This window comes from Trachinotus anak, unplaced genomic scaffold (assembly GCF_046630095.1).
Source record: "Trachinotus anak isolate AG129_WGS33_773 ecotype Australia unplaced genomic scaffold, CSIRO_AGI_Tana_v1 ptg000013l, whole genome shotgun sequence".
NCBI classification, from domain to species: domain Eukaryota; kingdom Metazoa; phylum Chordata; class Actinopteri; order Carangiformes; family Carangidae; genus Trachinotus; species Trachinotus anak.
Genome location: NW_027273864.1, coordinates 11,776,303 through 11,803,222, shown reverse-complemented (window position 1 = coordinate 11,803,222; position 26,920 = coordinate 11,776,303). Strand labels below are relative to the sequence as shown.

The following is a 26,920-nucleotide window of genomic DNA, read 5'->3' as shown; positions in this document are numbered from 1 at the left end:
TTTTTAAACTTTGGAAAACAAATGTAGCAGCAAGAAAGTGTATGCAGCAGCATAAAGCACCAGAGAGATGACATGTAAGCTGGTTGAGGTGAAGGTGCGGGCGGAGCAGACAAGACTTTGTAATGAGTCCACCGTGTCTTTACTACTAGACTACAAATGTAAGTATGGGTATTGTTATTATTAAGAATTTAATTATGTATAGATATTATTAGATATGAGAGAGATTACAATTGAAGATGATATTCCAGATCAGCCCGTGACAGTAGCGCGCTTTCGAAATCGTTTTCAACCCGCTGTAACACAAATGAAGAAGAAAACCGGAAGCGTCACTCCTGCTGCTGGTGAAAGCTAAAGCTACGTCGGTGTCATCGTCTTATCGGTTTGGGGGATTGACAACAGAAACAACACCCTTATTTCGTGTCCAGCCACGAATACCTGTTCTCACTGGGGTCTCTGGAGAGGTAGGTCTGTGCTGCACGTCCTCTGGTTGGTAAATGCGGGAGACGTGGTGCTCAGCTCTCCTCAATAACAGAGCTGTTCGTGCTAGTGGATGCTAACGCCAGGTAGCTAAACATAGCTGTGGCCTAGGTTAGCTAACGTTAGCCGATGGTGGCTAACACAGTGACCAGTGTACCTGCGAGCTTCATCTGAGTCTAGTTAGCCTGTTTGAGCGGGCAGCGCCGATAACGCTGTGATTATTGAATTTTAAAAACCCCAGCGACATATGGTGCTGGTCGGCAGCTTGGAGCTGGTTGTCTCTGTTTGTTTACAGTCGGTGGTCGAGGGACTGTCTACTGTCTACCTAACTTAACGATCTGGTCAGGTAGACAGAGATTTAACAGTAGCGTAGCTCGCCAAGGAGCGGATTAGCCTCAGCTAAGATACAAGTTGCGTTGAGTAACATGTCATTTATGAGGAAGCGACACTGAAATTATTTAAACTCTGTCACAGTTCAGCTCATGTCAGCTGTTACCCGCATGACAGCAGGCCAGTTGGCTAATAGTGGGGTTGTCTTGAGTTCAGTGGGTTGAGGTGTAGAGCCAGTTAAAAGTACCTGTAAATCTACGTCGTGTGGCCCATATATGTAGCAAAATACAGCCTCAAAACACCAGTACTTAGCGTGTTTCAGTTTTAGGACTTATTCATTAAACTCCAATTTGTTTATGTTGAAAAACTATACATTTTATAAACTATAATGTAAATAAACTAAACGTTCATTTACATCAATTAGGCACTTAAGACATCAACAAAGACATGGAGATATCGTATACACACATTTACATGAGATTTTAAATTGATAAAGCAAAAGATAAAGAAATTTAAGTGTTACAATGCTAACAGTCAATTTAAGCTATTATGACAGATTTCTTTTCTTTATTATGATAAATTTCTTTTAACTTAGATTGATCTTGGGCTTCTAAACAGCTGCATTTAACTGATAACTTTCCAAATAATTACTCAACTGCATCCTGATTCTATAACTTGCTTAAAAAATCATTGAACAAAAGGTTTAACTGATGAAATTAATGAGTGGCATTTGTGGAAAAACAAGCATCTGCTGGCTACAGCTTTGTGAATGTGATCTTGCTGTTTGTCTGTTTTTTTTTTTTTTTGGTTTGGTTTTTTTTTTTTAATCATTGTAAATTGACAGTTTTTTGGACTTTTGACTCTGAGTCAAACTTTTATCGGCATTTTACAGACTAAACAATTCACCGATCAATGAAAAAGTAATCTACAGATAAGTGTTGCGTCCAGGCCTACTTCTAGCATTTAAATAAAAAAATCTTACTCCTAAAGGGATTAATCTTCTGAATGATTGTTTTAAGTGCGGTATCAAGGTAATGCAGATATGCTGTACAACTTGCTGTCAGCAGTGTTAACAGGAAACTGCAACAGTTACTGCATTACATCAGTACTGTGGTAAGATGACCCCTAATTACCATCTTCAGGTTTTGTCTTTTTTGAACTCTAGTCTCTACCAAGCACCCACAAATCTCAATCAACAATCAGGTGACAGTATCTTTAAAATAACAGATAAAATTAAAAAAAAATCAGTTGTCAATCATACTGTATTTATTCTCTGCATTTTGAAATTTTGCCAAATTTCATCAACAGCTGAGTTGAAGCAGTACACACAGAGCCTGTTTGACACACACACACTCTCAACAGCATGAACACTATGCAGAACAGCCATACACTGGTAAAAGACAGAGTTGCCAGAAAACAGAACAGTTCCACAGTTGAACCATGTAGTATAAAGGAAGGATACACTTTGGTCTAGTATTGTCATAGAATGCAACCTGATTGTGGTGCCACACGAACAGATTTCAAGACCAAAGACACCAAGATAAATTTTAGTATCTCCCTTTTGCATGTCCTCTAAATCCTCAGATGAACAACAACGGGAATAAGAGAGCTCCAACCACAGCCACTCAGCGACTTAAGCAGGATTACCTCAGGATAAAGAAAGACCCCGTGCCTTACATCTGTGCAGAACCTCTCCCCTCCAACATCCTAGAATGGTAAGGTGTTCATCCTGGGAGGGCCTTTGGACTGTTTTTTAAACACCCACCTGCTCTGACAGTTTGTCACTTGGTAAAAAGATAGACCAAAAGATAACAAAAGACAAAAAGATGCGAAAATAATATGTATTTGGTAGGAACCTTTTTAAAAATGTCGCTTTGCACAAATTACCCATCAACTCTTGTGGCATGTAGTCATGCACATAGTTTTAGTTTCAATTGCCCAGGTTCAAGATGTCTGTCCCTGAGACTGAGCAGTGCTAGCAGCATTGTGCAAGAAAATTTAACAACATGTTAGTCCAGATTTAGTATTGACAAAACACGCAGTCAACTGGGTGTACAGATCCTGTCTTCAGCAGAAGGTTTTCCCATGAATCCTGTTTCCAGTGTGTTTTGTTAATCATCCAGATAAACCAAGCATTATTTCTGGAAAGACTTGTTTAATTTTTACCAGTGTGGCTGCCGGTCCTGGCAATCACACCTGCTGAGTAGTCAGGACCTACTTGTCCTGAGCCCTTTGGCAGGACAAAATTTGTCACTACGCTAACTTCCCAACCGTGAGACTTCAGACTCATGGGTACTCAGAAGACCACACTCATCTTCTTCGGGCTTTATTTTAATCTCCACTACACACCTGTAAAGTTCTGTTACTGTATATTGCATAATTGTGATGCCATCATTGTGACAAAATCTGTCCACACACAGACATATAAACACATGCCAAACTTCTTAAAACCACCTCTGTTGTAGTTCCCGCTACAGTAGGTGTCTCCAGGATCACATTTTGCCATGATGACACACACACACACACACAGACTCACAACGTGAAAATAATACTAGCCACATGCTGTCATGGCTGATGATAATGTAGAACTAATGGCTACTGAGTAATCATGGGTCAGGTTGTCAACATATTGACATGCATCGCGGCTGGTGTGACAAAAGTTTGACTTCATAAATAACAAAGACAGAAAACAAACCTGGAGTAATAAAATCAAAACTGCATAACCAGATATCACTGGAGGTGGTGGGAGGGGAAAACATCACAGTACTTTTTTTTTTTTTTTTTTTGAATGAAAATCTGGTGACATGAAAAGATCACGTGTAAACAATGAATGATCTTAAGTACGTGTTTGTATACACACCATAAACACAAACCATAAAGTTGTTCAAAAGAAACTATATAGGAATTAAAGTTAAGATAATAAAGGTTAAATATTTAGTCAAGTTATGGACACCCATATTTGTATTGACTGTTGCTTGTTGACTTTCCTCTGCCAAGAAAAACCCCTTGATAAGCATGGTGAGCATTCCTAAGAATATGACAAAACATCCTGCAGTATGTAGAAGTTGGGTGATGCAGCACAACAATGACGCTCGACATCTAACTGCTACAGAATGACTTCAAACAGAGATAATCCCAGTGGCTCAGTCAAGAGTCCAGACCTTAACCCAATAGAGATGCTGTGGACTGACCTGAAGAGAGACACTCACAGCAGACATCCTCAGAATATGTCTGAGCTGAAGCAGTTTTGTAGGAAGAATGGTCCAAAATTCCTCCTGAACATTGTGCTGGTCTGATCAGCAGGATCTAGAGGATGGAGATTTCACCACACACTGTCTATGACATAAAAAGTTATTTGTAATAATGTTAACATTCTGAGAGCCTAGCAGATTCTTTTTGTTTTTCTGGCTAACAGAAATCTTTCCTTTCTTCTCCAGGCACTATGTAGTCAGAGGTCCTGAGAAAACTCCATACGAAGGTAAAAGCTCCTGACAGTTAAGAAACACATACTCTTCAGGTAGCTCCTGTTAAGGGGCTCATTTTGATATGCTAATACTTGCTGTTCTGCGTGGGTTGTACATTACGTATTGTGTAATACTGGATGAAGTGACTAATATCAATTCAGTTTCTGTCTGAGCTTTACACTGGTATTTATGCATCATGTGATATCATATCCGTTTTTATTTTAGGAGGATATTATCACGGAAAACTCATATTTCCTCGGGAGTTTCCTTTTAAACCACCAAGTATCTATATGATAACACCAAATGGGAGATTTAAGTGTAATACGAGGTAAGAATGTAGTTTCTCATGGATTTTAAAAAGTTTAAAAAAAATCTTTGGTTATTTTAGACCTTGTTTGCCACGTTTCTCCCTTTTTTTTGTAACTTTGCCTCTTTCCTCCGCAGGTTATGTCTGTCCATCACAGATTTCCATCCAGACACGTGGAACCCCGCGTGGTCCGTCTCCACGATCCTCACAGGTCTGCTCAGCTTCATGGTCGAGAAGGGTCCCACCCTTGGGAGCATCGAGACCTCTGACTACACGGTGATGTCACATAAGTGAATATAAACACTGACCCGTGACATAAAAAAAACCTGTGACAACTCAGATATTTAATATGCATTTTATTCTTTTCCAGAAAAGACAGCTGTCAGCCCAAAGCCTGGCCTTCAACCTCAAGGACAAAGTGTTCTGCGAACTGTTTCCTGATGTAGTCGATGTAAGTATGAGGGGATATCTAACTTAAAATTTGCATCTTTTTATTTATGTATTTTTTATTTTTTTGTTGGCCTAATATTCTCCCATCTCTTTCCCTCCCTCCATTAGGAGATGAAGCAGAAACAGAAGGCGCAGGAGGAGTTAAGCGCCCGCACTCAGCCCCTTCCCTTACCCGATGTGGTGCCCGACGGTGACCCTCAACATGCCCACTATGGCCTCCCCGCCCTCAATGGAGGTCCCGTCCCGCTCGGGGCCGCCAACCCTGCCCCTGGCCTGCAGCAGGCTAATCGCAACCATGGACTTCTAGGTGGGGCTCTGGCCAACCTGTTTGTGATTGTAGGCTTTGCAGCGTTCGCCTACACAGTCAAGTACGTGCTGAGGAGCATAGCTCAGGAGTGAGAGGAGCCGCTGTTGGACGGCGACACTCCCCCTGCAGGCGAGCCAGCAAATGGACTCCACATTCTACAAACACACTAAGTGGGGGAAGGATGTTCAGTCCTGGGTTAAACCCCTCCACGACCACCACCACCACAACCACCACCAACATGGACTTTGGAAGTCAGAAACTCAAAGCCAACCCACCCAGGAAGGATTGGGGGGGGGGGGGGGGGTCAGTAGGGCCGTGGGATTGGAGGGGCTTAATAAAACGGTTGTGATCCACTCTGTGCTTCAGAGGTTTATGTCAGCAGTAGGAACAAACTTGGCTCATGGGTTGTGTAAGAGTGTAGAACTGAAGACAAGCAAACAGGCCGCAGTTTGTTGCATTGCGCTGGAGGGCGGGACACAACAAGAGAAACAGGCTCTACTGAGGTGGACTAAAATGCACCATCACAGACATTAGTGATAAAAGCATATTTCCTTAACAGTAAATAGATCATTCTTAAGAAAATCTTAAGAAGGTCTCCCCCTGCCCATCACCGTCTCCCTGCGGTCTTCCCTGGTCATTCCTCATACTGACTCGTCAGGGAGTGTCATGATGCTGTGCAGTGCTAAATGTATTCAAATCCAAGAGATCGGGAGTTCCATAAACTTGTCTTCAATTGAAGTCTTGGCACTGGAGTTTTACACATTTCCATAACATATCTTAGAGAAAACAGTTAATCTTTAACTTCACCTTGTCATAGTTGACATTTAGCTATGACAGGTTTATTTCAGGAAATGTATGAGGAAGTTGTTTTTCTTTTCCTTGGTATGTGCTGCTCTCCACACAAAACAAATCTCGCTCTGTCAAACAGGCATGGGTGGTGGCTTCAGAATTTTAAACACATAAGAAAAAGAAAGATCACTTCCCCAATTGTAACATGTCAAAGATTCAATATACTTACACACTCCCTGTCCAGGAAAGTGTCAGTGTATTCTTAACACAAATTAAAGATCGCAGGAAAGACTTTTCGGTCCATGTTGACCTGGGAAAGATCAATATGCTCATTAGCAATCAGTGACAAATGTCAAATGAGAAGACGGCATACAGCAGCTACACTGCATGAGATAAGTATCAGTATACAGGAATATGGTACAAATGAGATTTGACGCTTTTGTCCGTACCTGTGTATGTGATCAGTAGGTGATGTCTCCGGTGATGCATCTAGTCTTACTACGACAGGTTATTGACTAGTGTCTATAAATAAAAAAACGAGAACACAAACTTGGTCTGACAGACTGTGAAAGCGCTACGGATACAGAGTCAAAGTCTGATGTGAGTCCAGATGTTCTCTCCGGACAACCCATGAGCCAAGCAGTGAACCCAGTGCACAGAAAGTCGAGTAGAGACCAGTACCTTTTTAAAAAATTGGCTTAGCTGACCAGTATAGCATCATTCTATATAGGTCCAAATGAGGAGACACATGAAGAGAACCAACATTTTGTTTCTGTATATTATTTTCTATTTTTAAAAAAATCTTTTCTTTGTGTTTTTGTTCTCTTTATTTATAGAAACAGCCTTGGCTTGTCTGTTATGGTTCTGGAGAAACGTCTAGTGTTTGCTAAGCAGGGTGTTGTGGACAAACACACAGACAGGCCACGGCCCAGGCTCACATAATTGCTGATAATTTACTGTTGTGCATTGCATTTAGTAAAGATGGTTCTACTGTGTATCTAATGTTTTAACAGAAAAATGATCTGAAAGCAGAAGATTCGCCTTTCTATTGCTCTTCTTTTCTTGGCAACATCTTTAAAAAGAAAAAGACGAACTGATGATGATGATGATGATGTTGATGATGGGAGTGCGTTTGTGTGATTATACAGCAAATGCCCAAAATTTCCATGCTTCAGTTAATCTTGTGTGACATTGTATGTTTTCATAGTAAATGCAAATAAATTACCCTGCTTGGCAGGGCGTTTTAGAAAACACTCCTTTGGACTGCCTCTCTGACAAACCGCACTTTACTACATCCGTAAACATCAAGTGATGTCAAGGTCGAGGTTTGTTTTCTTCTAAATATAAATGTCATTCACTGTTAAATCAAAATGATATCAGTCACAAAGGCAATGATCTTTTGATTAGATAACAAAGCTCGAATCGAAATGCATGTTTGCCCTCAGCTCAGTGCAGTTCCACAGAAAGTTGTTTATCTGAGGATGGCGCTTCCTTGGAAATGCGAGAATTCACACGTGACAGGATCAGTCACGCTCGCGGGCACGGCTATAAGAGTGGCCCGAGAGGAGCAAAACATCACACCAAGCTCTCAGTCCCGCAGAAACTACAACTGCAGTGAAATAAGGCGCCGTGGTTTATCCTGCAAGTAAGTATTGTTGGAAAAAAAAACGGCTGGATGTCTTTTATTATAGAGATATTATAGCAATTGTGGCCCTTTCGATTATATAGTTTTTCCCCATTTTCCCTGTGTTGAGGATGTTGTGTCCCCCGTTAACGCGGCCGTGTCGTGCTGTGTGCCGCAGGTCGCCCCTCACCATGCACGTGAACGAAGAGCACGAGTGCGTTGTGTGCTGTTACGAGTACTCCCGTGGCGAGCGTGTCCCGCGGGTCCTCCACTGCAGCCACACCTTCTGCGCACCCTGCCTGGAGAAACTCTCCAAGCTGCAGGGAGGCATCCGCACCGTCTCCTGCCCGCTGTGCCGCTGGATCACCTGCACCCGGGCCAGCCTCACCCTGTCCGGGTCCCTGTGGGTCAACACCGAGATCTGGGACCAGATCGCGGAGGAGAACCTGGAGAGGAGGGAGGGATCGGTGGAGCAGCTGAAGGACACACAGACGCAACTCACGGAGACGAAGCTGTAAGTAGGAGCGTCGCTGCGAGAAGAGCCTCCTGTGGTGCGGGTTTCTACAGGCGTCTTTGGAAGGGGCTGCAGTGTGATTTATAATCTATAAAAGCCTAACATCTAAGCAGATGTCTTCTCTGTTTTTGTTTGTCGGTAGCTCTGAGTCAAGGCCGGCCGGCTTCAGGTCCAAACTCCAGAAAATGTTCAGCTGTGTGCCGCTGCAGAGACAAGAGATGGAGAGCTGCTGACACTGCAGATGAGGTTTCTGTGTCATCTCCCTTTTCCACGCCGCGTAACTCCACGGACTGATGCTGAACGCGGCGGCGGGCCTGCGGTGCGGGGCTCAGTGCGGGGCTCAGTGCGGTTTGCGTGAGCGGGGCAGCACGCAGCGAAGCAGATGTCTCGGGTGGCCGGTGAGGAGCCACGGCCCGGGCAGCTGCATGTGAAGGTTTTGTGTGAGGTGTGTAAATTGTTCTGTTTTCGTGTTAAACTTGAAAGCAATTTTAGAAAGGATTGCGCTGCCTGTAAGTGAACAGGCGTTCTGTGAATTTGAGGTAAAATACTGCTATGTAGTTTTTTTGTTTTTTTTTTATTACCACAAAAACTGTGAAATATCAGGGAATCAATGTTCAAACAAATTCTGAGTTGTTTTTTTACAAAGCTGACTGAAGCCTGAGGAATCTGATGTAAAGAATGTAATTCAGTGGAATAGGGGACACTGTTATTTGTACATTATTACAAAATGCATTGTAAATTATTCTCAAATTCATTTTTTTATGTACTGTGTTTTGTTTACTATATTTGTGATTCTCCACACATGCATTTTGGCGCATCTGAAACAAAATCAGGTGTCAGGTTGACTATTATTAGTTATTATGAATGTACTACCACTTATTTATATGACAGAAATGAAGTTATAACTATTGACTTTCTAATGTCCGCGTTGAGTTAACGAACATCATCTCCCAACAAAGTGTTACTGTTTGGACCATGAAGAATAATGTTGTATGAGCCAGATATGGGCGCTGTTTTAATAAAGGCTGTTCACAAGTATTTCCAGTGTTTATTTGACTTAGCATGAGCGAAAGAAGTGGATACAGTTTGTATTAAAATTGCTCATTGTAATGTATGAAATGCGTGAGCACCTGGCTCAGGACAACCAAGACACTATATCATTTTTTAATAATAATAATGAAAATAAATAGTGAAAATTTAAGACGTAATGCATAAACTGAAAATATCAACAAAATATCACTTATGTGACACCTAACATGTATTTTGAATGTTGCTTATGCGTGTGTTTGTGCAGTCTGATAATTTTGCATCAATTATTATTTAATCTTTAAGCCTGTATGTGTTTTTATGTTTCGGGATTTACAGAAATATGATCCGCAAAATATTAAATGTCAGACAACTTTCACAATTGTTGAAAGTATAAAGTACAGAATAGCTTCCTGAAAAATAAATGCGTACATGTTTTTCCATCAATATCTTAAATACATGACATTTTTTACGGACGCATTTAATGTTAATATTACATGTAAAACTTGTAAAAACTTGTTTAGAAAATATTTAATATATTGAATGCAGTGTTCAGTATTACATACTACACTATTACCAGTGTCAGTCAGGGTGACTGACACTGCACTGGCAATAAAAGCTTCATAAACCATCATGAGCCCCCCCTCGCTTTGTATTGTGTGCAAACACACACTGTGCTACTGGTTTGGGTCTGAATAGCCTCTCATATCAGTTTTATTGTCTGTTTTCATCAGCCACTGCCAAATGAGTAGGTGTCCTTATAGTTACATGGAAAACAAAGATCATCCAACACTACTCACATGAATCTCAGCAACTTCCATTCAGAGTAACGAAGAAAAATAAACCATTAATTCACAGTTAACATGTAATTAAAAAAAAATTTAAAAAAGAAACCAAGTCATTTTTGTGAATTTGTGGTTATTTTATTGAAAACAGTGACAGTGGATTATTTGAGCTGAAACCTTTTTCCCTGAATTAGTTCTACCAAATAGCCTCTTAACTATACTATGTTAAGATGAAATACAGTTAAATTCAGACATTACAACACAAAACTGATGCAAACACAACAGGGAAGGATTTAAAATATTAAAAAAAACAAAACAAAACAAAACAAAAAACTTTCATAACCCACAGAGACCATCCAAAGAATCACCTCCTTTATCTAAAGACGGTGGCAGGAAAAGCTGCTGAATTCAACAAGCTGAACAGTGGCCGTAGTTATCTTTATGTGGAAAAACATATTTAGTTTGCATACTCTCATATCCATCAGTCATTCTACAGCAGTGTGGGTCGTTTGTTACAACTTCCTAGCGAGCATTTCCAAAGTCAAGGGGAAAAAAATGGACAAAAAATTCCATTTAAACTGGCCATAAATCCATTTTCATAATGAGCAGGTCCTACACAATCAGGATTCACAGATAATATAGAATTTTTTTTTCGGTCCACGTTTAACTGGCTTTTTCATATTTCAAGGAGATAAAGTAGGGAAAGAAGGTTAATTTATCTTTTTTTTTTTTCTTCTTTAAACAATTTTAAACAAAAGCTTTTCACATCATTCCTCAGGATGGTGATCCCACTCCTCTGTACTTTATAAATACATTCAGCACTCAGTTGATGCAGTTTTAAAAAAAAGGACAAGATTAATCCTGCCTAAACACTGTCACTACATAAACAGACTATCACATGTGCACTTAAATTAACATGTATCCATCACAGTTTTCACCATACCTTTCTCTTAATCGACATCTTCATGGACATTCCTCTTTCTACCTCACGCTGACAACAACATAATTTAAACATAGTAAAAGACATATTTGTGAGTAAACAGAGACATGGGTAAGGTACAGTCATTATCATATTAGCTAGAGACACAGGGCCTTGTCGGATTAGTGTGAAAACTTTATAACAAGCCTCGTGAATTGTAACTTGCTTTGTCAGCTTCGCGAGCCTCGTGATTCAGGCGTTTAAAAGCTCACCTAAAGTGTCGTCGCAACTTGTGACAGGAGGATAATCTCTCTTCACACAAAACCTCAAGATAAACAGGTGTAAAATACATTTACCACAATGCCTTAATTGTACATCTGGATAAGATGGGGATAAAATATGAGCTATAAACAATATTTTTAAAAAGGAAAAAATAAACCGATACAATATCAAATAATACCAAATAACATTTCAAAAACACTAAAACAGTCCACAGTTGGAGGTGAAATTCTGCCTTGTGGACAAAAGCAGCAAACAAATAAGTGACCAACAGTTATTCTACTAGAAATACAGTTTAAATGTCCCTCTGTGATAGTATGTGGGCAAGTAGATTTCTTTCTTTTCTTTGTTCCAAGTGTGTGTGTGTGTGTGTGTGTGGCTCCCTATAGGTAGGGGTACTGTGTGAGGCGCCTGGGGCTCAGCTGGTAGGCACTGTAAGCCTCGGCCCGGGGTGTCACACTCACATAGGGAGAACCAGTGGCAAACTGATGCTGGTAGGCTGCGGGGAGGCCGTGCAGCAGACTGCTGACGGAATCCCTGCGACTGGCCGAGTCTCTCCTGGAGGAGGAGGATGAGGTGTATGTTGCTGCATAGGCGGAGGGGGAGTGACCGTGGGTGCTGTGACCACGGCCCAGCAGCTGCTCCATGGCCTGAGAAGCTGAGGAGAGGGCGGTGGAGGCTGGGTAGGAGTAAATACTGGGTCCGGGAGCTGAGGCTGACGTCAGGGCAGAGACCTCGGGGAAGTTGTAGTGAGAGGCTGAGACGGCCGGAGGGAATGTCTGCTGGCGACGCAAAGAAGAGTCACTGTTGGACACCCCTGAACGCTCCTGAGATGAAGAAACCACCGGCTGAACCTAAAGAGAAATAACACTTAGTATCAACCAGAAGGCAGGAAGTCACAGATACTTTTGGTCAGGTGATTATAAACACTTAGGATGAATCCACGTTTGTTGTAGCCTAAAGGTGGGAGACAAAATAATGTCAACACTTCAAATATTCACCATCAATGTGTTCCAGCTCTTCTAGGAAACTATATGATTTTGTAATGAGTGAAATTTTCAAACTTCAAACTTAGACTACATGTTTGTTATGGAAGCAGCAGTCCTTCAAATCTAGATATTCTAAATGTTTTGTGCATCATTTTAGACACATTTCATAAAACTGAGCTTGACATAAATGTTACCTTTAGAAGCTTTGGATTTGATTGCACAGGAAGAGTTTGTGCGCATCGCACCAACACAACATTTTAAAAGCAGCCAACTTTTCGGCTTGAGAATCTATATATCGCCACTGCACGTGCCCCCATGGGCTGTGGGTCATTCCACATCAAAACAGTTTCCTTCTCAGATTGCTTTTGTTTATAGTTTTTAGAGTCACTGAAGACGTAAAAATTTACATTACAAAAAAAGCAAGGATGAAAGAAGAGGAAAGTCAGGAAAAAGAGGATTGCTGTACACAGCAGAAAGATTGATTTCTTCTCTGTCCTATCCTGTTTCTCATCTTGCAACCTCTTAGGTTTATCTCTCAAACCCTTAACTTGGTCTCATCCCTCAGTTTGGGAACCATTGCATAAGAAGACATTTAAGATGAGCCCCTGTTTTGATCCAATATTTGAAGCAGATATATTGGTATGGAAACATAGGCTGCAGTTCATAAATGCAGTTCATAAATGCTGAAATTTGTTTCAAGTCATTACATACAAACATACATACATACAAACTCTTATCTGTCATTACAATGTTTGTCCAGCAGATAGCACTTTGGACTCTCTTAATAACATGGACAGAAGTTTAATTTTCTGCTGTACAATATTCTGCGACAGTAAATATCTGTGACAGTCAGTCAGTCCATCTGTGACAAACTTAGTCATAAATGTTTATTTAGGTGTGTTTAGGGGTAAAAACAAAAGTCACAGTTTAGCAACAATCCTACAACTTCAACATTATTCTTTTTGGAGATGTTTTTTGCAACTTGCTGGTTCCTCTGGGTCTGCAACATAATTTCCAGTGGGTACCCTTTGACATAATGAAAAATGCAGTTCTTTGACCAGAGCATCTGCAGTTTGGTCGATTGCATAAACTTTTATACCTGATACTCTTACTCATATTCATCTTCGTATCAGTGTTTGTCACCGTGATAAATATATAGGGCAATCTACACCCTTTCCTATCACATGGCTACATAATTACAAAACGTGTAACGGAAATTTCTCATACAAGTTTATTATGGTCAGATCTGACTTTGCAAACACAAACACAGCCTCACCTGGCTGAGGTTTAAGGGGTGTGACTGGCTGGGCACCAGTCCATGACACTCCATGCTCTCCCCTGAACTGCATGGCTGTCGGCTGGATCTCTTAGGCTTCATGTAGTTCACTGGGGATTCAAAATTGTACGTATTAAATTATGCTGCTTTTTAGGCAAAATAAGAACTATTGATCGCACATGAATGATGAAGACACACGGGTGACTCTCACCAGTCTCCAAGCGTCCACGTGAAGCTGCTCCTCTCTCAGAGCCCTGGGTTTTGACTGAAGGTGCCACCACTGCCAGAGACTTGACTTGGCGTGATGACACGGAGCTAGCTGGGTTAAGTGTGCGGGGTAGAGGAGTCAGGGGGCTGGCTGTAGAGGAGTCTGAGTCGTGCACCGTCACACAGCTGATAACATTAGTGCGCTGGCTCAGACCAACACTGTGTGAACAGAGAAACTGTGTCATTTCACAGGTCATAGCAAGAAAATGAGATATAGAGGTATATCAGATATATCAAAGCAATGATGTATGAATGAATAAAGCCCTGGTGTGGTAATGGAATCAAACAAGACCCGTCTTTTATCTGGCCTCTAGCAGAAAACATGTCATGGCAGTATGAGATGCATGAGTGCCAAGATACAGGATAGTTTTTAAATTAGAAATATCTGACTCGGCCTGTTGCAGCTAAGATGGAGGACATGCGATGGGAGCCTGAGTAATCCCAGATGTCTGTTAGAGATGCTCAGAAAAAAAACTTTACATATACATTTAGAGAAGAGCAGTATCTTTTTCTCACCTGGCGGGATGGAACTTGCGCTCATCTTCTGTGTCGGTGTCACTGTGAATAGTGATGATGCTGACCGCCGGGCTGGGTGTGTCGGAGATGATGATTGGCTGGGACAATGTGGCGCTGGAACTGGGTGGGGTCACACCACTACTGCTGAGTAATGATGCAGTGGATAAACCCCTAGATAGAGAAACAAAGCAAATGCTGAATTTTCCCTGGAGGTAAGTCTAAATTTGGTCGTCCTGATAACAGATAAAACCAGAGGACAGAGGACTATGCAAAAGTTCTGTGGCATGTGGAAAACTCTATTAAAATCTACTGGACATCCGCTGAGGAAAAACTTCAAACGAAAATTAACTTCTACAAGAACTATGATGCCACATTGTAACACACACACACACACACAAAAACAATTTTCTGTACAAAATCATGATTTGTTTTAATAGTTTACAATTTATTCTATGTATGTTTTTTTATCATGATAAAGGGGTAAAAACTGCACGGCTGTACCAACCTGTTTCTGTTCTCTCCACGTCTGGCTTTTACCTTCTTCCTCTCCTGCTGAGTCCTGGCTTGGGTTGTGCTCCTGTTGGGTTTCAAGATCAAACAAGTTAGTGATGACACCACTGTTAAAACAAGAACATGAACAGTGAACACAAGGGGAAACTTATTTTGTGATGGGACTCATGAAAATGAGTAGCCATGTTAACCAAAGATACACTGTGAGCCACTGTAAAACCAAGACACTTGGCAAAAATGACGAATTATGAGGTTTTAAAAACCAATGTCATAGAACCTCTCTAAAATGACTGTAAAATAGTGACATTTAAGTGTTGTGTTTGTGTGGGTCTGGACTACAACAGCTGATGGTTGACTGACCTCCAGTTGTGTCCTTGCTGTGTGGTAGTATCTGAGTGTGTTTCCAGGGGGGATTCAGCGACATTTGACTGGTGGGCAGAGCTGTGGATGGCCACGCCTGGGACTTGCTGCCATGATGATGGTATGAGGATTTGTTGAGTGCCAGTGGGCCAGGCCTGCTGAGAAAAATAAGAGACACTCACACTTCAGAAAATGTCATATCCAGGATTAGCTATTCATGAATCGACACAAATTATTTGATTACTGGAATGGGCCAGACAAACTGAGCCATGCTGAGAAACAAATTCAAAGACTGAAGACAAAGAGGCAAAACAATGGGCAATCTCTTCTACAGGCAAAAGCACAAAGCTAGATAAGCGAGCAACCTTTCCCAAGCCATTCCCTTATTATAGCATAGCCCTGCAACAAATCCACGAGATGATTTCATGCAAAGCACAGACAATGAGACACTGTAAACAGTCAGATCAGATATAAAGACAAGTATACACAGAACCATGGTGCCTGTTAAAGAAGAAACACTGAAGAGAGAGATTAGTTTAGTTCACTGATGCCAAACAGTCTGCTGAGAAGCTGTCTTGGGAAAAGGCATGCCACATGTTCTGGGGCTGAAACAAGAGACCTGTGTCAGAGAGTCAGGCTGTTGAGTGTGGATTGTAGTGAGCTTTGTAGCTGCAACCTCCTCTGCTGAAATCAGATGGACAGGACAAAAGAAGCTGCAAGCAAAGCGCAGACCAACTCAGCAACACATGCGCTCCATGCCCTCAGCACACCTATGTGGAAAGACTGTGGGGGAGGGAATGCATGTGAATGGTGTGAGGAGAGGGTGTCCCGTGTGGAAAGACTGTAAATGTAGTCAGTTCTGATCTAATGTCACAAAGGGGAATTTAAAAACATGAACACCAGGAAGGATAATGGTGATCAAGACCAAAAAAAAACCCGTTTGATTTGCCTATTTGCCTATTAATAAGCACTGACCAACCATGATTCTGACAACCATGATGTGAAGAGGGAGAATGTAGAAATATGATACATAAAATAAAGACTATCCCCATACAACGTGTGGCACAGAGGGAGAGGAATAATTGCAAACAAATGAAAGGAAAAGGGAAAGTGGGGCAGGAGAGAGATGGCATTGTTAGTGGTAGAGGGAGTGTGCATGTGCATGTCTTTCTTCAGGGATGTTATCTTTGCTTTACCAGCACTGTGGCTGTGTGCTCCAGGAGGGTGGGCCGACCCACCCCAGTGCCCAGCCCGAGGGGCAGAGAATACTGGGGGCCTAAGCCTGCTGAGGGTGGGTGCAGGGTGGCCACCATCAGGGGTGTGCAGGAACCCTGGAGGAGGGAGGGAGGATAGGGGAGGGCAGTGTTAGGGTAGGATGAACAGTTATGTCCTTCAAGGCTGTATCTGATTTAGACGAAGGGACAGAGCGGATAAAACCAGCTGCACAAGAGATGCACACTCGTTCCACTGGCCATCTGGACACCTGACCTCTGCAGGGTGCAGCAATTATTCCTAATTTTAGCGAACAGCAATTAACTATCTTTTTTGTGCCAGATTAGCCTCCAACACTACACATCTGGCTTCCATCCCAGACAGGAGACTGGGAATAAGAGAGGCCTGGCCCAGAGTTACAGTTTATACAACTTTGGAATCAAATCCAAGGCAGGATGCAATCAGCAGAAACACAAACAACAAAACAGTCTTGACTGTCACTCAAGCCACATCTTCTGTTATTTTAAAACTCAGTCATGTAAACGCATTGAAATAACCAACATCCCCACTGAAAGGAATCTTTGTATTGAAGAATATAATCTATCAAACTTTGGCCAGCTCTGCTGGCAGCAAGAGGAGAAGGGGGGCATGAAAGGAGAAACCCAACAGGGAGACTGTTTAGATGTACTCATTTATCCATGAAAGCAAAACTGGGCACCACTGATCTCAGCTTGGTGCTAATGACATTTCATTCATGGATGTTGCCAGATTTTTACAGCAACCTTGAGTTTACTGATGGATGGATGACAGAAACATGTGCTTATGTGCACTGTCAAGGACAACTATTGTGAATAAAATTAAAGTTACATCACTATTCACACAAGGTGAATAGTGTAAAATAAAAATTGCATGATGCTTAATGCAACAAATCCACAAACTCCTTTCCCACATGCAACTTCCACTCTCCTCCTACCAGAGATGTGCATATGACGCAGGTCTACTCAACATATGTTCAAACCCACTTAGAACTCATTTAGATGAGTCAGCTGTCACGTTAGTTGTCATTGTTAGCCGGGGCTCCAGTCTTGTACAGTCAGTGTACTTCCATACATTACATTGAAACAGAATAACACAAATAATTACAGACAATAATAATAATAATAATAATAATAATAATAATAATAATAGGTACTGTAAGTGTCAGTTTCTCTTTCTCATAAGTCATACATGTGCTTTCTCTTTGTTCATTTTTATCCATCCCTCTCACATCTTTTTCCTTACTCTTGTTTTTTTCTCTTTATTCTCTCTCCCTCTTTTTAGGGAGTTGGTTAAATGAAAATCTAAACATCAGTATCACTTCCATATCTTAGAGAAATGCCACTTCAGTAAACCAAGCCAGAGGTCGAACACTCCTGGTTGAGAAGGTGGTCAGCTGATGCGCACTGACCCATTCAGATAGACCTCCAATGCAGCTTTGAACCACACACCTTTGTCACTTGTCAGAATAGGATTAACATGTTCTTGAAATTTCTTCGTGTGAAATTTCTTCATTTATCTTCATGAAGGAACATGAGCCAGACAGGACCGTCGGTAATAGTCACTCCTGCAATTTACCTGCTACGGACTACGCAAGGTTCCTGTGACTCTTAGGTCACAGCTCTACTGGAAACAAAAGGGTGCAACAAACACTAGTCTTACATGTGATACTAATTCTGCCACCAAGGTGACCATGTCTCTACTGTGATGTCAGGGGTCACCCAAAATGAAAATGACAGGAAAAAATACAAGGGTTGTGTGTCTTGTTTGATGGTACATTCATACAAACCAGTAAATAATACACATAATTAATCATATAACAACATTTTTTTAAAGGACTAGCCTCTCACTGACACAACTCTAAAAATCTTACCTGTGTGAGCATACTTGGCTGGATCTGCAACGACTGAGCAGATTGGTTCTGAGGTACTATAGGTACAGAGTTATCCATCCTCACCGGGAAACTGGAACTCTTACTGGATGGCTGTAGCCCTGGAAATGGACAATTCCACAGAAACAAAGTCAATAAATAATGTGAGAACAGTGAGTCACAGTATGTTCACATGCACAACAGGTATCCCTTAACAATAAGTGTTTTAGAGTAAACCTAGTTGTAGAAACCAGGATATGTGAGCAGGGTTATTCCAAAACAAAAGTGGTTACTATGGCACATAGACTCCTTATTCAGGTTCTGATTTTTCATTATCTGTAAAGAAATGTCTTCAATTCAAGTGAAGCGATAATTAAAAGGTAGCTAGAACAATAATGCAATTATCAAAGTGCTGGTAGAGACAGCATGACAACAATCATAGTGGATGATTCATTGATGAGCACCTTGACAATAATGATTCACCTTCAAAACATGACCACACTGAAGCCCTTTGTGTTGTTCTGCGGTTTTCAGTCTGAATGTAACTGTATCATTTACCTTGAATAGTGGAGGGTGGGCAGACGATGAGAGTCTGCTGGAAGGGTTCTGTCTGACTACACAGCCCAGCAGGACGTGTTGGAATCGGGACACTCTGTTGAGCCAGCCCGGGAATGTTGATGGTCGCTTGCTGATACAGAGCTGGCTGGTAGTTCAGCAAAGGCACCGCTCCCCCCGCAGAAGGCACCTTTTAGGGAAATTAAAAGCACCACTGATTAATACTAGAGGGGTTAGACCTCAATTATAAACCCTTGCAGATGTGCATACGGACTTTACGGATGCTGTTCTTCTTATAATACTCTCTAGTCCTAAACTAGCTTGGGGGATGTGTTCTATACACACACAGTATGTATGGAACACATCGGCGTCTACATACCTAACCTGCACAAGCACATTACAAATCAAATCAAAATGGTGACATCCATGCCAGAGAAAGAGTTGCGTTGTTTGTTGTACTTAGCACAATCACATAAAAGAAAAGCACAAAAAACAAGACAGGAGTGATAACACACCAAGCTACAGTCACTCTGGTGGAAAGGTTATCAGTGATGCTATTTAGGTGCTGGTTGTTTTCAGGTAAGTTACAGAGTGGCCAGCTGCACTGTATCGAAGATAATTCCAGAGGCGTACCAGGCCATTTGGGACACTCTGCAACCAAGAATTCATCCCATTTCTGTACCAGACACAGTGGAGGGAAATTGCACAGGATTTCTGGAGAATTTAGAACATTCCACTGTGACTTGGCACCATCAACAGGAAGCATATCACCATTAGAGTCCCCAAAATGCCAGCAACGACTTAAAGTGAATTATAAGGGGAGTCATTCACTTGATCTGATGGTTGCATGTGATGCATGTATTTATATTGCACCTGCGTTTAATAATGATGAAATATAATCATGTAGTAATGTATAATTATATATAAATCACAAATTCTCTCTTGCTTGACTTATCAATAGGGCACTGCCATTATCTTTGATCTTTTATAATCTCATTAACATTAAATGATGACTCTTTATACCATACATTTTCACAGGGAATCTTTTAGTCCATAAAATCTATAACATATAAACAAAAATGATCTACAATCACAGGACGTTTACTTAAAATTAACCATAACACAATATACAATAGATATAATTTCAAATTTGATTCACATTAACTGTCCTTGAAAGTTGGAGTTTGTGTCCTGGTGTTTCACAATGTCAGATAGCCAGCTCAAAAGGGAAACAATAGGGGGAACAGAAACATTCCCGCCTGCTGCACCGCTTCTTCCTTTCAGCTTCTTCCTTGCCTTCACAAATCTGTCACTTAAATATTTCCTGTTGACCCACACTTTCTTCTTTTCCCAAAATCTAAGCAATTTCCCTCCACAAATTATTGTTTTAAAGACAAATTGCACAGATGCAGATAGTGATAGACTGCTTGACACAGCTTCTCTTCAAATTCAGCATAAATTTTGGTTTTCCAATGCTTGGGCAGTTAGCGCACTTATAACGTAGTGGCTGTGTGGACGTCACCACAAATTGGAGGGTACATAGACATCCACGCACATACTGATGAAGAAATGTGTGTCACTCGTATCCCAGTGTACACTTGCACACTCAAGGATATAGAAAGTATAATGGCAGTCTTGCAAATCTCTAAACATACAGAGGGATTTATGGTGAAGACATGGGTCATACCTGATTATGCTGGTTGAGTTGGCTACTAAAGGTAACAGTGAGGTTGCCCGCTGCAGCGCTGGGGACGGCATTGGTGGAGTACAGGGATTTGCCACTGTCATAGGAGCTCCGCCGCTTGCAGATCTCCATGTTCTGGAAGCACGACTTCACACTGGAGAGTATCGAGTGACAATGTTTCAGCGATTACATTTCAATTAACACTCCCCTGAACCAGCATAGGTGCACACACTTAATACACACACTTACTGGGAGCTGTGGGGATAATCCATGAGGTGGCTCATCGTGACGAAGGGGTGACCCAGAGTTTTTGTAGGTGTGATCCTTTTGTCAGCATCCAGACGAAGCATTCGCTTCAAGAGATCTATAAACTCTCGTCGATCAGCTTTCTCAGCCAACATGTCCGTCCCCTCCAAATGAGACGACAGGTTGACCTGGAATTCACAAAATAACCCACAGATCGGTTCAGTATCAGTTATAGGTCATGTGATTTCCTGCTTTGCTCTTTTCTGTATGCATGTACAGTGTAAACATCAGTGCGAAAACTATAGAGCACTATATCAAGTATAAGGTGAAAAAAATTCTACCTGCATCATATCATCCAGACAGTTGAAGATATACTTCCTGGCCTCCTTGGACTTGATGCCCATCTCCATTTCATGCTCTGCTGGGGTCTGGATAAAGAATATAAAGTGAATTTATCTTTCAAGGAGAAGAGTATTTGTCCAAAACATTATTCAAATTATGTAGTTAAACTCCAATCAAAAATATCTCACCAGAAAGAGCATCAAAACCTCTTTACATTTTGACATATTCAGCTGTTTTCAGATACCCCAAATAAACCTTTAAAGCCTGATTAATCAGCAGATATTTAGCAAGATTTTACATGTGCTTTTATTCACCTTTAGTCTCCAGAGAGGGTAGCTGGATTCAGTGCCTCGATTGAAGAAGCGGTTGGTCTTAGTGCCGGCGCTCAGAAGATACTCCGCTGGTAGGCCTTGAGTCTGGGAAATGTATCGTATCTGTAAAAAGACACAAATCAGTAAGTGCAATACCATACACTTTGTAGTCATGCTTGTACCTCTGCAGCACTTTGGTATCTCTTGGCTTATAACAGTGTGAGTTTTGACAAAGCACCTTCAATGATTCCATGACCTGCTACCACCTAAGAACTTGCAGCCTTAATTCTGTCTCATAGGTGAGACTTTCCCATTTGAGCTTTTTACTCATCCACTGACAAGGCCTGGGAAACACTAACACAAGTACTGACCTGGTCATACTCGGAGGCTCCAGGATAGAGAGGCCAACCCAGAAACAGCTCAGCTATCACACAGCCTAAAGACCACATGTCAATGGCCTCGCAGAATTGCAAACCCAAAATGATCTCTGGAGCCCTAGACAGCAAACAGAAGATTAAAGGACTAGTGCCAGAGAAAGACCTGGCTCAGCAACAAAGTTGTACCATTAAAAACGTGGCTAATTTGTCAGCACTCATGCTCCTAAGATTACAAGGGAAGGTGTATTTAAAGTAACAAAGCACAGCTGGATTTCTTGCCACCAACCTGTAGTAGCGAGACTGTAAGTAGGTCGAGCAGACAGCCTTGGACACATGGCTTGCTGAGCCGAAGTCAATGACCTTCACCCTGTAGGGCTGTCTAAGAGGGTCAACAAGCATGATGTTCTCAGGCTTCAAGTCCGCGTGAATCAGACCCAGGCTCTTCAACTTCATTAGCGCTGTTGCCACCTGAAGATCCAAACACACATATTAATCGCAATGTGACACTAAGAATGAAAAAGGGGACATTTTCAGATTTTAAGTTTACAATAACAACAAAACAGAATATAATATTAATATGATGATGATGATGATGATGATGATGATGATGATAACAACAACAACAACAACAATAATGATAGGTAATTACATAATAACTGAGGTAAAAAATATGAATATCTGTTTATCAACCTGCTGTAGGATGGGTCTGATGTGTCGTAGGGGCAGTGGGCTGAACTTGCTGTGCTTGAGAAAGTCATACAGGTTCTGCTCCAGCATCTCAAACACGAGGCAGGTGTGACCCTTGTGTTGGAAGCATTCATATGAACGCACAAAGTTGTACTCATCTGCATTCTCTGCACTCAGCCGGTTCAGGATGCCCACCTATGAAAATGAAAGAAACAACTTCATGTAACTGCCAATAATTGCTGATCCACACACATTTCCCACCATGAAATGCAGGAAGAATAAAGTGTATATAATAATGCTATCTTATGTGTGGGTCTGTTACAGTGGTTGCAAGTTTACTTATGCCTATTTGCTCCAAAAAGATTTATATTGCTGAGCCTACATCCACACTTTTCATTTCACAATCTCCATCTAGAAGATCGTTTTAGCTACTTATCAGAAATGCTTATCACATGACAAATGCACTGGGCATAGGTGCGGTGTAAACAGGAGACAGATTGTCTAGTCTTCAGTTGGGTAGTTGGAGAAAATAAGTCGAATGAGGAACAGCGAGGGCAGTTGTAGCAATAAAATGGAGAATTTAACTGCACAACAGCTTACAGTAAAAACAACAAGGTTATAAACGCTTGTAATTTGTTATCCATCTTGTATTCACCGCTGATAGTTATGACTGACCCAGTCAGGAGGCAAGGCAGGTGTCCGCTTAATTGTTTCCAAAAGTCTCCATATTAGGGCCTTGAAAACTCCAGAGTAGTGTAGACACCAGGTGTGAACTTTGCAAAAGCGATACATATCAAAATTAAAATATTTGTGTGGATGTAGTATCATTAATATCAAGAAATTCACATCAGGGGCATTTCAGTTTAACGGCCCTAAGCAACAACACATCTATGAGGCATCTGCAGAACCCATATAAACCACACTATACAATCCAGCTTTTACAGTGGAATTGATCATTTCCAACACAAATGTCGGCTATAGCACAATGAAGCATTGATGAACTGGCTTTAGGTGTTATGAAGAAAGAAAAAAAAAAAAAACTTCATACTGACGGTAAGATATGTCAGGACATTTTGATGTCATAAATTAATAACTTTTACATGCAACTAGTTTATATGATCAAAGTACTTAACCCCTGAAGTCAAAATGCTGCAAGAAGATAAGCTGTCTGCAAAAGTTATCAAAAGCAGTAACCACTGTACGGGTAGGTTTGTTAACAAAGCAGGATACACAAGTATTTTATCAACAAAATTACGTCTGGTTACCTCAATTTGGCCCTGACGAGCATATGAAGGGTGGTTTTTCAGGATCTTGATGGCCACAATCTCATTGGTGCCCCTCTTCCAGCATTTCGCTACTTGTCCAAACGTGCCTCTCCCCAGGAACTCCAGCACTTCATAACTACAGGACACTGAGCAGAGGATTTCATGCTGCACTAGCTGATAATCTCCTTCACCATTTGAGCTACTGCTCTTGGTAGTTGGAGCTGAGTGGGGTATTGACTGGCCTGTGCCCCCTCCTCCACCACCACCCGTACGGGTCGAGTAAGTTGCTGCAGGAGCTGAGAGCTCCTCTAATATTTGGACACTGCCACATCCACTCCCACTGCCTTCATTTGCCTCCTCAATCTTTCTTTTCTGCCCGTGCCGATGCCCCCTCGTTTCAGAGGACGTCTCTGCATGAGCATAAGAGGAGGACATTGCCTGCTCGATGACACGCCGACTGGAACCACGGGGAAGACTGCCAGTGCTATCTGCTGCACGCACCACCACTTGACCCCTCGAGCCAGGAGCTGCAGGAGGGAAAACCAGGGATGGTGCGAAGGGTGGCACAGCCATAGCAGGCGTAAAGGTATATGCTGACTGGCCTGCTATGGAGCTGTAAGCTTCAGTGGTGGACACATCCCAAACATTGCTCTCCACCTTCAGCTTCTTAACACGGCAAAAGGCACTGGAGGAGATCGAGGGGGGAGAGAAGACCTGCAGCTGAGAGCTCATAGCTGAAAAGAGATTGACAAGAATTAGACAGGTGTACCAAAAATAACCTGCACTACCTAAAGAACTTTTAATGCTTAAAATGATAATAGATAAAATAAAATAATAATAAAAAAATAATCACAAATCATAACAATGATATTAATAACAAATACAATAATAAATAAACCTTACAATCACTGTTGATGTATTGCATTGCTATAAACATGCAGTTTATTGGGCACATTTAGCTAGAAATAAGACAGCCAAATGCAACAGTCATCAATGAGTGTATACTAAATATTAGTAAATCATTACAATTCAACTGGATCATAAACTACAGACTCCAAAATGACCATGAAGTTGAACACCCCTGTAAACAAGAACTGAACAATTAGTTTATTAATCGACTAGTAAATTTACTGTAAATTTACAGTAAACTGTTGTAAAAATGTGACACTTTGTCCTTAAAAATGAATGTCTTGGGTTTTGGACTTGTTGATTAGACAAAAAAAAAAAAAAAGCAGCCTGAAGATGGCGTCTTGGGCTCTGACTATCATTACTAGCCTTTTCAACATTTTCTTGACATTTCATGCAGTGAATGATAAGTCAAGAAAAGCAGATTGATTGATCATAAAAAACTTAAACCATAAACTGCCAATGTATAACCTTTGTGAAGGTACGATTTATTGACTGTTGTAGTAGGTTGCAGTTTTAGCTAGGTGCAACTAATAAACTGGCAAATTAGTTTAGTTTTAAAAACATCCAATAACCTAATAAGACTAAGAAAAACATAAATAAATATACAATCAGTTGAAAAGGCCCTGTTATCTTGATAAGAATGTGGGGTGATGAGTGTATGTTGGTAAATACACTGTTTGCATTTTTGCTTGAAAAGTGAAAAAAAATTATCATGGTAATTGTCAATTAATTTTATAGTAATTATTCTCTAGCCCAGCTCTAACCCAGATGGCAATAAAGGAGTAGACCTAGAAGATGGACCTAAAACACCAAGGAAAAGGGTATATTTCTATCAAAAATGCATCAGCAAAGAGATGGGCTGGATGCACACTGATTTGCATGTGAGTTATGCATTAGTACAATCTCTCAGTGTAAATACAAAACGCCTTCTCTAAGGCCTCTCTGTAAATTAAACCACCGCTAAGACAGCTCAAGCAGTGTCTCTGCGATGTCAAGCTGGGATCTTAAATGCAAGGTGGAGCAACATCTGGTGGGTCTGAGTGATTGTGCTACAATTTTCAGTTACGAGAAATACAAAGTGAATCTAAGTTTAGACGCTGTCAATGTGGTGTACGCTGTCAGGGTGGCGTATGTAATGAACCACAGTGGAAATAAGCCACTGCTAACGTATATGATAAATACATCTTCATACACTGTCAGTCTGCTGACCACAGGCATCTGTACCCCACTGACACAGACGGACTCTGAGGACCAAGTCAACAAGGTAACGTTACTTAACTCGCTAATGCTAGCATGCTAACGGCTTCAACTTTTTGAAAATATGCCGTTAAATGATTAAGGGCTTAACTCACAAAAATAAGGTTAAATGGCATAGGCTGCGGGTAAAGCAACACAAAATACTGAAACAGTTGTAACATACCGGATTGGATGTTATTAAAGCGTCGAAAAACGCCTTCGTCCAAGGTTTAAATCCCACCGCAGTCTGCTGGGCTAGCGTTATCCGATTAGCTTCCGCTAGCTACCGTTAGCTACTAGCTAGGCCTGCATTGTTTCTTCCGTCGATGGAGAGCTTGGCAGCGGGTGAAGGCTTTACAGAGGCCAGTTCTCCGAGGGAAAACGCAAAGGTCTCATTGTCGTATTACATTAGATCATCTAGTCCTAAAATATGTACCTTTGTATATTAAAACATCATAAATTATAGTCTAAAACCGTCTGCCTTGAGACAGCGAAATCCACTTTTCACCGGAACAAACCACGTCCTTCATCAGCTGCGATTCTTACGGCATTTCCGCTTTCTACCGTAAATACAGTGGATCTGACGGAGAAAGGACACTGAGGTGAGCGCTATTTTCAACGAGATTGAGAAAAATTATGATTTTGATGTCATGAAATATAACTCACTCCTATTATAAGACGAATCCATTGTCAAAAGACTGATCAAATCAAATTTTAGATGGTTTTAGACCACACGGAAAAAAGGTAAACAACATTTTACGGTAAAAAGAAATTGACGTGACGTAAGTAGAATATACCAGTAATTTTCCGGCAGAGTTGATACCCAGAAACCGGGACAGACTCTGAACCCTGTGTGTTTGTTCCAGTGTTTGCGTCCCTGAAACCCCATGACAACAAGGTTTACTATTCTTAAAATAAATAAATAAAAAAGTTCATTTTAAAAGTACATCTATGTCGGCTCAGTTGACCCTCAAAGGCAAACTTGGCTTTAATTGACAGAC

General features: G+C 41.3%; 3 protein-coding genes across 7 annotated transcripts; 2 read left to right on the top strand and 1 right to left on the bottom strand.

Moving 5' to 3' along the window:
* On the top strand, nucleotides 1-7,377 carry ube2j2 (ubiquitin-conjugating enzyme E2, J2 (UBC6 homolog, yeast)). Of its 2 annotated transcripts, none has more exons than XM_071493246.1 (7): nucleotides 1-158; nucleotides 2,392-2,522; nucleotides 4,245-4,285; nucleotides 4,497-4,599; nucleotides 4,716-4,854; nucleotides 4,949-5,029; nucleotides 5,137-7,377. In XM_071493246.1, exons 2-7 carry the CDS (start codon nucleotides 2,392-2,394, stop codon nucleotides 5,425-5,427), a joined length of 786 nt encoding a protein of 261 aa, XP_071349347.1. In that variant the 5' UTR covers nucleotides 1-158; the 3' UTR covers nucleotides 5,428-7,377. The 2 variants fall into 2 exon arrangements, with proteins under 2 accessions (XP_071349347.1, XP_071349346.1); XM_071493245.1 differs by lacking the exon at nucleotides 1-158 and adding an exon at nucleotides 305-461.
* A 49-nt stretch (nucleotides 7,378-7,426) lies between these two features.
* LOC139630117 (uncharacterized) lies at nucleotides 7,427-10,591 on the top strand. Its single transcript, XM_071493247.1, has 3 exons — nucleotides 7,427-7,769; nucleotides 7,927-8,262; nucleotides 8,405-10,591. Exons 1-3 carry the CDS (start codon nucleotides 7,552-7,554, stop codon nucleotides 8,493-8,495), a joined length of 645 nt encoding a protein of 214 aa, XP_071349348.1. The 5' UTR covers nucleotides 7,427-7,551; the 3' UTR covers nucleotides 8,496-10,591.
* On the bottom strand, nucleotides 10,190-26,479 carry hipk1b (homeodomain interacting protein kinase 1b). Of its 4 annotated transcripts, none has more exons than XM_071493235.1 (18): nucleotides 26,104-26,479; nucleotides 23,775-24,508; nucleotides 22,513-22,704; nucleotides 22,109-22,290; nucleotides 21,817-21,940; nucleotides 21,449-21,568; nucleotides 21,134-21,220; nucleotides 20,796-20,980; nucleotides 20,550-20,700; nucleotides 18,866-19,052; nucleotides 18,311-18,429; nucleotides 16,386-16,520; nucleotides 15,190-15,347; nucleotides 14,825-14,896; nucleotides 14,320-14,490; nucleotides 13,748-13,962; nucleotides 13,537-13,646; nucleotides 10,190-12,125 (listed from the first exon to the last, which is right to left on the bottom strand). In XM_071493235.1, the coding sequence occupies exons 2-18, from the start codon at nucleotides 24,504-24,506 to the stop codon at nucleotides 11,655-11,657; spliced, it is 3,411 nt and encodes a 1,136-aa protein (XP_071349336.1). In that variant the 5' UTR covers nucleotides 24,507-24,508; nucleotides 26,104-26,479; the 3' UTR covers nucleotides 10,190-11,654. The 4 variants fall into 4 exon arrangements, with proteins under 4 accessions (XP_071349336.1, XP_071349337.1, XP_071349338.1 ...); XM_071493236.1 differs by having other exon boundaries at nucleotides 15,190-15,344; XM_071493237.1 differs by lacking the exon at nucleotides 16,386-16,520.
* Between the last annotated feature and the right edge of the window lie 441 nt (nucleotides 26,480-26,920).